General features: G+C 38.4%; 1 protein-coding gene across 1 annotated transcript in view; it reads right to left on the bottom strand.

The window, feature by feature from the left end:
- Nucleotides 1-13359, bottom strand: part of LRRC2 (leucine rich repeat containing 2) — a 224824-nt gene that overhangs the window by 189415 nt on the left and 22050 nt on the right. The window contains exon 2 of the mRNA XM_075191913.1: nt 5563-5717. Coding sequence (XP_075048014.1) covers nt 5563-5687 — 125 coding nt within the window. The 5' untranslated portion in view covers nt 5688-5717. The remainder of the gene's footprint in view (nt 1-5562; nt 5718-13359) is intronic.

Raw genomic sequence — 13359 nt, 5'->3', positions numbered from 1 at the left:
CCACTTTGGAATTAGAAGAGGATGAGGGGGAGATTTCTGTAGGTGACAAGGGCGCTAATGAGGATGTTGATGAGGATGAGGTTGTTTGTGTAAGTCCTGCACCAGTGGCAGCAGTTCTGGCACGTGACAAGAAAAAGGCCATTGTCATGCCTGGCCATAAAACAAAAAAATCCACTTCTTATGTGTGGAATTATTTCTACCCAAATCCAGACAACAATTGTATAGCCATTTGTAGTGTATGTGAAGCCACAGTCAGTCGAGGGAGGGACCTTAACCATCTTGGAACCTCGTCTATGTTACGCCATTTAACGAGAGTTCATGGAAAAGTGTTGGGAAAAGCTGTAAGTTCTTCCCAAAAAAATACAAGCACTCCATCATCAGCTAAGACCCTCCGCTCACCGACATCCCGACGACTACAAAATACACCCACCACACCATCCTCATCAATATCCTCAGTAGCGCTCGGAGTTAGCCTGGCATCCCACTTAAGGCTGGATGACTCCTGCACTATTATTGATTCCTCTGAAGAAAGCATTAGTCCCACTGCTGCTGCTGTTGCTGCTGCTGGGGGTGAATCGTCATCCCAGAGGCAGGTCAAGAAAATGAGCAGTCCTACATTTCAGCAATTAACTGTGAAACAATCATTTGCGAGGGGAAGCAAATATGACAGCAGTCACAAAGTCGCCAAGCGAATCACAGACGCCATGGCTGCAATGTTAGTTTTAGATCTGCGTCCAATCTCCACAATAAACGCAGCTAGTTTTTCACAGTTAATTGAGGTTTTGTGTCCGCGTTACAGAATTCCATTGCGACACCATTTCTTCTGTAAAGCAATTCCACAACTATACCAAAAAGTGTGTAAAAATGTAGAGATTGCGCTGAAAAATGCCATTCTGCCCACTGTCCACTTAACCACAGATATGTGGACAAGTGGAAGTGGCCAAACCAAAGACTATATGACTGTGACAGCCCACTGGGTTGGTCATTCACCTTCACCAGCAGGAACAGCAGCAGCATGTACACCACTACGTAACATTTGTCACAGGCAGGCCACTCTTTGTATCACCGGCTTCACTAACAGGCATACGGCTGACAATTTGTTACACAAACTGAGAGATGTGATTGATGCATGGCTTATACCAGTCGGACTCTCCCCAGGGTATGTCATTTCTGATAACGCCAACAATATAGTGCGAGCATTACAGCTGGGTGATTTCCAACATATTCCCTGTTTTGCTCACACCATCAACTTGGTGGTGCAGAGCTTCCTGCGAAATAACCGTGAGGTGCAGGAGACGCTTTCGGTGGCCCGTAAAATTTCAGGCCATTTCAGGCATTCAGCCACAGCATGTAGGAGGTTACAGCAGCTCCAAGAGCAGTTTAACTTGCCCTGCCACCAACTTAAGCAAGAGGTGGTAACTAGGTGGAATTCCACCCTGTACATGCTTCAGAGGATGGAGGAACAGCGCAAAGCCATCCAAGCATATTGCACAAGCCATGACATTGGGAAAGGAGGGGGGATGTATTTTACTCTTGCACAGTGGGGAATCCTTTCAGTCCTGTGCAAGGTGCTGAAACCATTTGAAGTTGTGACGTGTGAGGTGAGTGCAGACTCTGCTAGTTTGAGCCAAGTCATTCCTTTAGTTAGACTATTGGAAAAGCAGCTTGAGAAAATGAAGGAGGAGCTGAAAGCAACCAATTCAGCAAAGTATGTTGGCCTTGTCGATCAACTACTTAATTCGCTTCACAATGATCCTCGAGTTATTAAGATCTTGAACTCGGATCAGTACGTTTTGGCCACTGTGCTTGATCCAAGGTTTAAAACCTACATTGAGTCTTTACTTTTAAATGAGCGAGATGTGAACTTTTGCAAGGAGCTATTTCTCAGCAAGTTGTCCGCTGAACTGGGCCTCGGCTTGACAACGTGTCCTCCTTCACTTTCTCAAGCTGCTGCTGCTCGTAAAAAATTTAATTTACAAAAAAGAAGCAGGGAAGACACAGGGGGCAGACCAGAACAATTTAACATCTGGGCTAGTTTGAAGGATTTTTCAAAAAAATTTGTCACTTTGCCCATAACTCCATCCAATACGAGTATAAACATGCAAAGGATGCTGGAGGATTACTTTCAAGAGGTAGTTGATATGGTAATTTCAGACAGTCCCTTTCCTTACTGGGAAGAAAAGCAGGCCATTTGGAAACCCATGTACAAACTTGCTTTGCAATACCTAAGCTGCCCACCCTCTAGTGTGTACTCTGAACGAGTGTTCAGCACAGCAGGGAACTTAGTCAGTGATCGCCGTAGAAGGTTACTTCCCAAAAATGTGGAGAAAATGATGTTTATAAAAATGAACTGCATCTTCCACGAGGAAGGCCTTCACCATCCAAGACATCCAAGCACTGACTGTTCTCTAATGGCGGATTCAAGCGGCGATGAATTGATCGTCTGTGATGATGACATACACACTGATGAGGGTGAGGATGAAGCTGAAGATGATGACGATAACATCTTTGGAAAACTTTCTATGTAAGTGTAGGGTGCAATCTACCCCAAAAGAGGAAAGGGACTTGTGTCATTTCCATATCACGTATCGTCTTAAAAGGCTGCTGTTTGGGCAATGTCTCCTTAAGGGTAGGGTGTCATAGACAGAGTGACCCCAAACTGCCTTTGTCCATTTCTCTTAATATTGTACAGTCTATAACGGCTGAATTTTTTTGTATTTTATATAAGTGGAGGGGAGCCTAGAGAGACAGAAAACAACCTGGCTTTCTCCATGTCAATTAATATTGTACAGTCTATAACGGCTGAATTTTTTTGTATTTTATACAAGTGGAGGGGAGCCTAGAGAGACAGAAACCAAACTGGCTTTCTCCATGTCAATTAATATTGTACAGTCTATAACGGCTGAATTTTTTTGTATTTTATACAAATGGAGGGAAGCCTAGAGAGACAGAAACCAAACTGGCTTTCTCCATGTCAATTAATATTGTACAGTCTATAACGGCTGAATTTTTTTGTATTTTATACAAGTGGAGGGAAGCCTAGAGAGGCAGAAACCAAACTGGCTTTCTCCATGTCAATTAATATTGTACAGTCTATAGCGGCTGAATTTTTTTTTTTTTTTTTTCGACAAGTGGAGGGGGGCCTATAGAGGCAGAAAGCAAACTGCCTTTTTCCATTTCTTTACATATTTAACTATAAGTGTAGGGTGTAATATACATCCAAAGACGATGGCTGAATTGCCAATATGCATAGATGGAGAGAAAGACAATCTGTTTTGTGTGTAGAATAAATGAAGGCCTACCAACAAAGAATTAAACTGTTTTTTGGATGATTTATTACCTCTGCAATTAGATTACTTATCTCTAAAACAGTTGAAGCACTAAATTGCGTTATTTTATGCCCAAAAACATTGATTTTCCAACAAAATAGCAAAACAAAACCAAACAAAACCAAAACACGCAATGGCGGTTTTGCAAAACCAAAACACGATGGTAATCCAGATCCAAAACCGGATCCAAAACCAAGACACGGGGGTCAGTGACCATCTCTAGATCTGACACCAGTATCCAAATATCATGGGTATATGGCTTTATCCACACCTTTATGTGCATATTGACATTCAAAATGTATTCTATCTGAACCTCTTCTATAGATACAACTGTTATCGTCCTCTTATGACCGAAAGCAAATTGGAAAACATATCCTAATACCAATTATAGATTCTAGGAATTTAGTTTATGGTACCGCCCCTCAAACTCACCTGACATATACTGTACATCTGTTATTTTGATTTTCAATGAAACTACAGTATCCTCAATTGCACCATACTATTGGGCCTTGGTTGGATGTCCCTGGAGTTAAGTTAAAGTGTTTAATTTGCTTGTGAAACCTTCAGTCACTTAATACAAGTTGCCCTATTGTCTGTCCAGACATCTCATCCATGAAGCCCACAACACTGATTACTTTACATACACTTCTAAAGACCTGCAAATGATTCCTTAACATCTTCCTCTACATGTGCCCATCGGGCACTTAAACTTTGCAACAATATACCATTGTCTAGTAATTTTGCCTACTAAGATATTTTAAACATCGGTAACTTTATATTATAAGCATGTGTATAATAGTAATGTTTAATTGCATTTTTCTGTATACACAAAAAAGCATATATAATGTACCTAGGACATACTTGTAAACAATAGGTAACTTTCAAGTAGTTTCTTCCTGGAAAAATATTTTGTAAAAAAATAAAACTTAATTGGATTCACTGTTAAAAACAGTCTTCATGTTTACACTCATTTTTTCTTTTGAAAGCCCGGGAACAGTGCTTTCGTGCCCTAGTGCTAGAAAAGAAAGTGTAAAAACTTAAAAACGTGCACAGGGCTGCAGTATGTGACCCTCCTCTAGAAAGGAAGTGTCCTAGTCCCCAACCCCCGGATCGAAAAGGACCCTTAGGGAGCAAGGGTCTTCAGACCCCCTTCACTGTATGGCTAGGGGGGCCTTTAGACCCTGGGATCCACCAAACTTTCACCCAGGGCTCAACAACTGGCCCACCCCCGAAAGGATGGGCAATGATGAGATTCAGGGGGGCCGGAACCTAAGGATCACGCAGCACCCCCTAGATCTTCGGGGATATAGAGCCCATAAGGGTCTAATATCCGTGACAAAAACACACAAATTAAAGTGAAATACAAAAAGTGAATAAATAGAAAAATAAAAAAGTTCTGAGTGGGTACGGCCCCAGCCTCATGGCCGGGCTATTATAAAACTGTTCTCACCCAGCCATAAGGCCAGGGTAAAGAATAGAGACGGTGCGTAAAATAAAGTGGTCATAATGTGCAAGGTGCCAACATAATTACATTATCACTGTTTTACAGTGCTTGACCTGTGATTTTTTTTAGCACCTTCAGGGGGCACATTAGTCCCGGGTTTTCAAAGCCACTTGCTCGCCACCTGACCAGAAGTCCAAGTACAGCTCTGCCACAACTGCACTTGATCTTAGCCAAAAGGCCGAGAAGTGATGTTTACACTCATTTTTAACAAGCTGCATTTCTATAAATTTTTGTGCTCCAGTGAGGAAAAATGCATAACTAAAAATACCTTAAAAATGCAACTTTTTTGGTATTAAGGCTTATACACTTTGTTTATTTTTACTAACCTTAACACAAGAGATTTGGCACATTACTGCATGTAATGTATTATATTGAAAGAAAAATAAAGTGTTCTCCCACGTTAAGATGTAAATGAGGCACTCTAAAGAGATAAAGGACTTCTGGGTAATACCATTTACGTGACAGACCTGTGAGTTTCTGCCTCCTACACCAGCTTTTTAAAGCACAACACTGCAGACAGATGGATGAAAATATCTCTAGCTCTACTTATTGTTTGGATAACAAAAGGGGTTATATTCACAACTCAAATTATAAGATCTTGTGATAATGTTCTTTATTCCCTATTTCTGCATGTTTTCTTCATCACCATTGTCATATTAAAGTTTCTTTCCATTACTCTGAACTTTTCATGGTACTACAGCAACAGCACAATCTGTATCATATACTTACTTTTGCAAGGCACTGGCTTCAATTCTTTCCTTCTCCTTTTTACAGCGATGTTTATACTTCTTAACACGAGTTTCCCAAAGCCCTCTTATATGAGAAAAGTCAAGGACTATGATCTCAAAAGTCATGGTGTTACATCCAAATAGTCTGAAGATTAGCTGCATGACAGGAAGAATGAAGACACTTGTTACTTTACAACATAATGCATCATCATAGAACAGTTCTCCCTATTGACTACATATATTGTTGTTTCCTGGATTCTCCAAATATTTTTTTATTTACATAATTCTGTAATTTAGAGCACCATCAATAAAAGTATAAAAACACATTTTAACATTCCTCCTGGCTTTCCCCCCACTGTACTCAGCCCTGGAATTCCCATACTTACTAAATTGTTTAGCAAAGCTTCATATTGTAATGATAGGATGACACATTTGGGGGTATATTTACTAAACTGCGGATTTGAAGTGGAGATATTGCCTATAACAACCAATCAGATTCTAGCTGTCATTTTGTATAATGTGCTAAATAAATGATAACTAGAATCTGGTTGCTATAGGCAACATCTTTACTTTTTCAAACCCGCAGTTTAGTAAATATACCCCCTAGTCTGTGAATGACAAAATCAATGACAATGCAACAATTCAATCATTTTTTCCATTCCATATTTCAGAACAATCTGGACAGTGTGTTTGTGGATAAGAGTCCCCATACCGGTATTTGGCAACCAACAGAAGAATATTTCATAATAGACTGAGAAAATGTCATGTTCCTGGATGATAAGGTTTACATTTTAAACACATTGGGGGCCTGATTTATTCAGGAAAGTTAAGCAAAAGTAAGGAAGTAAAGCAAAACTTTGTTGCATTGGAGGGGGGGGGGGGGGCGATAAATTTAAAATGTGATGGCAGATTTATTTTAATTTCAATGTACTAATAAGCTATCAAGTATTTGTGTGCTACATGAAAAAACTGACAGTATTTCCCTTATGTACACAATAATAAACTAATTTGCACCCCTTGCATTGCAACATGGTTTTGTTCATAAAACTTGAGTAAGAGAACGTACTCAATTTTTTGCTTAACTTTCCTTAATGAATCAGGCCCAGGAACCCTACCTTTGAAATATATTCACATGTCATTTTATTGCTATCGTCTTGATCAGGTATTGCAATTATAGAAACAATTTTAAGTCAGTTAAAACCTTCCCATCTGTAGTCCAACCATTAGAAATATTATATTGCCAATTAACATGAGATTCCAAAAGACTTTATTCTGATAAATACTCTCCTGTCAGAGTTAATTTATTCAAATATGTTAAGCACAAAGCTCACCATTGTCTATTAGGTAGACCTATGCCCCCATTAAGCCCTACTGGAAAAGTTAGTTTAAGTTATGGATTAAGCAAGTTTAAGTTTTAGTAAGATAATTATATATAATGTATTACTGTAAACTTTTGCTAACCTGTTCCTTCCCCTAGCCGGAACACATTCCCTCCTTTGCCATGTTAAAGTGCTGAATGCAACTAATTCACCAGTTATGTAATTACAAGGGACTTTGGTAAAATTTTACATTAGTAGTAGTGGAGCTTTTTATGACACTGGCCGAGCTTAAAAGATCATATTTCTTCAATGTATCAATTCTTTATAGGAAAAACAAAATAATGCATAAGCTTTATAGTAAAGGATTTATTTAGAGCGCTTATATCTGATTAGCACAACCTGTAGTTCATCTTGTATTTTCTTTATGTCTTTATGCCATTTAACTTATATTTGGTCTGTAATTGTAAACAAGCTCTTACTCAATATCAAACTGTGTTTCTGCTTAAATAAACGTCTTCAGGCAACAAGAATATTTTAGAAACTATATGTATCGCTTTGATATATTCATCATTCTTAGACTACATTGTCTGTAGCGCCACATACATCATTGTCTCACTCTGCAACTTTGATATATGACATTAACATAACAGTATGGTAAGAGTATAGTATTCATGATTTATGTGTTTCAAAGATAAAGAAGGCATGGCCATTATAAATACATTTTTGACAATTATCCCATCATGTATGTAGTGAAGGTATCAAAATGTCAACAAACCAGCTGACAAAGTCTCTGTGGTCCCCATTTATAAATAGTAAGTTGTATTACACATACATTAATATCTGCATATTGTAAGATTTATCACTTTTATACTTGCTTACACATGTATAGGCTATCACACTGGAAATCACTTTGCTGTAAGAACAGATTAATTAGAAATGAAATTGAGCACTTGTGGATAGTGAGCATAGACATAATGATGTGTTTAATAAATGATCCTGCATATGGTTACAGAGTAGATATAAACACATCCACATTTTATGGTTTATACATAACCCTTTAGGTGGAAAGAACTGCTGCGATTATTTTCTCCCCCAAACCACATTGGCTTGGCAGCAGGGCCATCTATTTGTTAAGGAAGACTGCTGATTCGTTCTCGTCTCTTTTACAGCCAACATCAAATTTACTGACAGTAAGAAAATATTAAGTCTGGTCTCTGTCAGTAATGTGACATGTTATATAATATTAAAATTCTAAACATGCTTGAAAAGTAAACTTACATAGAAATATCGATAGTAACATTTAGAAAGTTGGCAATCCTGGGCTGTGTGCCTCAATATATCTGTACCTCTCCACACCTCTTTCTGTCCCCTCTGATTCATTTATCCTCCTCATTCCTACTCCAGCTCTTCCTTTGTCTCTTTTTTTGACCAGAAACTTGAACCCACATTCCACTTTGTCACAGGAGCATATTTTTAACTAAAGTAGAATTTAATCTAATGCAAAGTTGTATAGTTACAATTATCCATGGGTTATATTTGTTTTTTCTGCTAGTAATTCAATACAATGTATGAAAAGAGTGTAAATCTGGCTTTAAACAATTTCAGTGAAACAAGTAATAATGCCATTATACAACACCACTGTGCCACATAAAACTGACTGCTTTGTATTTGTCTCTTTAATCACCAGAGCTGCCATTATTCAATAAATGTTTCTGCATGATCCTCACAAGTTCTACAATTTGTTCTCTTTCATTTTCCCAGCAAGATACTTTCCCTCTCATTGGACACATAAGTATTCCTTGGCAATGTGTCACTTCGACCGATACATTATGCTTACTTGGTGAAAATACGCATAATTAAATAATCAGACCTATTTTCTCATCTGTGCTTTTGCTTGTATGACTTTGATGAATAGACGTTATAGTGTTTCAATGTTACTTATAGGTTGCTCATCACATCACATATAATTAGGATATAGATGCAGTTTTTCTTCTCTTCCCACAGTAGTAATGTATTTCCAGTATCACTGGAAAATGTTTCTTATTAAGGCCTTTTAGGGAGTGCTGTAAATTAGGTTTATTATATTCTTGCAAATGTACATTTTTTGCCAAAGTATGCTACAGCTTATGGCAGATGTAATCAACACAAAAACTCCCATTATCTTACAAATACTGATAAAAACAATAATTTTATATCTACACATTTTCCTCATTAGTATTAATAGATTAATTATCTGATAAATATTTAGCATCTAATACTCTTACAGATTAGGAGGAGTTATACAAATACAGGATTGGTGTTGGAATAGATGTACAAAGTAGCATCTTATGTACAGTGGATATAAAAAGTCTACACACCCTTATTGAAATTACAAGTGTTTGTGGCATAAAGTTTGAAATCAAGAGACCCTTTTCCAAACCTAATGTGACCCTGCAACTGTGAGCACCCTTTCATAATGGGGATGTCAATGTGTTAACCAATCACTTTCAAAATCATGTTCAAAGATAATCAATTTACACCTGCTCGCAATGAAAGTGATTTGGTTTAATCCCAAATAAAGGCCAGCTGCATGTTGTCTTGAGACCTTCTCTACACTTGTACCATTACCGGCTTGTCCTCAACTACCTTTGGCAGCCCTTTTGTACTGATCTGCCTTACTGCATACCACACTGGGCTGCCTCTGACCATTTTGGGTTCTGGTGATCCTATGTTATAGCATGTTAACACATGTTGTAATATAAATAAATTATGTTTACCCATATCTACTATATAAAAGCCTAGTGGCGTGTGTCTGTGTGTGGGAAAAAAAAACCAAGCTGCAGCGCCACCTGCTGGGCGAAGTTATACACTGACCTACTAAATTCTTAGTGTGTGTGGGAAAAAAACTCAGAAAGGGCTGAAATTTCGTATACTAAGATATTATTAATTGGTTAATTTAATTTGCTAATTGTTAAAAGTGTTTATAAAGATTTAAAAAAATATATATATATATTTCTTGAAGGAGAAGTGACAGTTGGGAGTAGTTGGTGGTTGCCGGGGGTGACAGGGGGGAATGGTTGGTGGTTGCCGGGGGTGACAGAGCAAGAGGAGTGTGATACTCAGGACCGCTGAGAGAGATCCCTGTGTCTGGATAGACATCTGGATAGATGTGGCGATAAAGATGAAGGATGAGGTGATGGAGAAAAATGATGAGGTGGTGACATGTGGACAAAACCACGTTAAAAAAGGGCGCTTACGTCGGGAAGTAACGCTCTTCCCCTGAGGAGGCCTGGCCTAGCCCCAAATGCATGACAAGAACCTTTTTAACACCTTAAGTAGCTTTATTTGACTAGAATGCATGAGTATCATGCACAGGTTAACTTGTTAGATATAAACATACAAATAAGTAAACATGCCAACATAATACTCAGCACTGTACATTGAGGGGATCCCCATACATATCAAGAAGTCACCAAAATACATCATGGTATGATACAGACTACTTTAAAATAATAAATGTCAAAATGTTGGCTAAGTAAAATGCTTTGTTATACCTTACATAAACCAAATAAAATAAAATATAATAAATAAAAACATATCTATCCTGATATGATAAAAAAGAAGCCATATTGTTTATCCTATTATTAACCATTTTACTATGTTTTCCATTTTTGCCAAAATGAATTTTCAAGAATTATATTTTCAATAAAACCCTTTATTACTGGTATAATAAGTGATGCCACATTTTCCATGGCATTGCCAATACCCTGCACTTTGTTGTCTGGAAATATCTCTGGACCTTCCTCCCAGAGGAAGAGATAGTGATAATTTCCATTCAAAAACTTAAATCAGTTAAACTCAGTAAGCACCTATATCACAATTATTTTTTGTGCAGTATAAAACTGTGTGAAATCTCTTGGTACAATTACCCACCAGCTGATAGAATGTGCTGGTATTGTAATCATTGTGCATTCAGTGATTTATATTTCATCACTTTCAAAAGGAAATGATAATGTCCAGCAGATGATTGGTGATCAGTAACTGTGGGAGGATGGGATCCCAGGGAAAACAACAACATAAATGGACAGGATGGATAGGTTGGGACATTGTGCAAGGAGAGATTATAACATGGACATAGTAATACTGATATAGTAGACATTGCAGGGTCAGATGACCCATGTAGATATATAGCTAGTGGTCAAACCAAAATGGGTAGTTAGTCAATTTGTGGTCAATACCAGGGGGTATAATTACTATGCGGTGATTCCCGGCGATTTGAAATCATTTTTTAAAATGGCACTTTTATTAAACACAAAGCCTGTCAGGTTTTGTCTTTAATAAAATTGCTGTTTGAAGAAAATTACTTCAAACCTCTGGGAATCAGCGGTTCTACTGAACCGCCACATAGTAAATATACCCTCAGGAGTCAATTGAGAACATAAACAGGACACAGATACAACAAAGCATAACAGTCAAGACTGAGGCAGAAAGAACATAAGGAATATTGAAAAGGAAGGTCATTGTACCCAAGCCACTACTGGGGAACAGAGTTCCTGGTCTTAGCATATCCTTGTGCCTATAGCAGCTCAAATTCCTCTCGGAACTGCCCTCAGTTTCACAGACTTGGAATAGCAGGACAAAGTAAGTGGGATAAGACCAGGACAGAGAAACAAGGAAAGGTAGCAACAAAATCAGAACAAAGCAGGCACAGCCTAAAAAATGGAGCAGGTAAATCAGGATTCACAAGACACCGACTAATGCATCGATGGAAGGCACAAGGCTACAAACTGACTCTGAGATTGAGACAAGAATGCAGCAAGTTCAGATTCAAGGATACAGGACTCTGCAAAGATACAGATTAATAAATGCTTCAACAAACTTCTATATTATTGCAGGCCTTATATATTTCTGGAGGTTGACGGGACATATCATAGTACCTGCTCCAACATCTTAGAGGCTAAGAAACTGGTAATGAAAAGTAGATGTTCTGGACTCAGAACCTGACAGGAACCAGAAAAATTGAATGGTTTAGCTTTTAGTATTTCAATTAGAAGTTAAAATTGGATTTCTGCAACTAATTTACTGTATGAAATGAGGATTATATTTTATAAGGGGCTTCACTTGATTTATAAGTATTACTGTGGATGGTTTCTATACATAGGAAATCAGCAATCAACACAAGTTTGAGATAATTTGTACCTTCCATATGACAACACTAAATATGTAAAATGATTTTCATCTGTTAACCACAATCAAGGATTATGTGCAAAAATAAATAATAGCAATATATTTCATGATACCTGATAGCAATAAAGCAGGAGTTATCTTTAGTTTAAATGTAAACAGCGCAGCATACTAAAAGAATATGTACTTTTTGTTTTAAATGATTATTGTATAGCCATATTAATTTTAATATTTTTCTTCTTTTGTTTAGAACTTCGTCCACCTTTGTCCGTATGTCCAGTATGAAAATGACATAAAGAGCAGTGGTACTGTGCAGTGTCCATATATACAGCATGAAAATGGCATAAAGATCCGCTTCTTGCTGACTATGCTGACTGCCACCCTAGTGCTGGTAATCGCAGCTCCGTTTCGCCAGCGCTGTCCTGTACAGCAGCCACGGCGCTGTCTAAGAAGCGTCTGCGGCGGTGCTGTATACAATACAACACCGCCGCAGACGCTTCTTTGACAGCACCGCGGCTGCTGTATAGCACAGTGGCCACTTAGTTAGCGCAGGGGGGGGTTCTAGAGAATCAGAAACCCCCCCTGCGTGCGCCACTGGCCAGTACTAGGCATGCCAGCTGGGGCAAGTGGCACTATAGCAGCGGAATCTGCAGCAGGGAGTCACCCTGCCATAATTGTACTCAGCCTCAGACTGCTAAGGACGGGGACACTAGACCCCCTAATTTTACTACAAGCAGCACTAGGCTTGGTGTCACTATAGCAGGGGAACCTCTGCCATAAAGACAACCAGCCCCCCTGGCTGGTCAGCATTGGCTGGATTCCATATGGAGATGGGGTCCGCAATAATAATTTTTTTTTTTTAATTATTATTAACTACTTTTGTCCGCCGGGTGCTGCTAGCAGTGCCCCTTGAATATTGACATTGTGACTGTCGACATAACTACTGTCGACAATCACAATGTCACCTTTTTAAACATGTTGACAGAATAAATATTTCAACATTTACACCATTGTGGTGTCAACAGCATAAGTGTCGAAATATTCACCGTCGCCATATTGTACCCAACCCCCTTTGTTTATGTTTCATCACCATAAAACAAGTGAATACGATTAGAAGTGATGTGCTTAGAAGATGGGATATCGCAGTTAAATAACTGTAATCAAATATCTGTGTGTGTTGCTGTGCCAACTCCCTCTGCCTTACTGTGATCTAAACATAAGTATTTGATTTATTTTTCCTTGATTGCCGAAGTGACCCAGCTATCATATTAGGTTCACTTTTTACCAATTTCTCTTTTTACGTTTACTGTTATTCT

The sequence above is a fragment of the Mixophyes fleayi genome, chromosome 1 (genome assembly GCF_038048845.1).
Source record: "Mixophyes fleayi isolate aMixFle1 chromosome 1, aMixFle1.hap1, whole genome shotgun sequence".
NCBI lineage: Eukaryota > Metazoa > Chordata > Amphibia > Anura > Limnodynastidae > Mixophyes > Mixophyes fleayi.
Note: the sequence above shows the minus strand (reverse complement) of the source record. Positions and strands in the feature narration are given on the sequence as shown.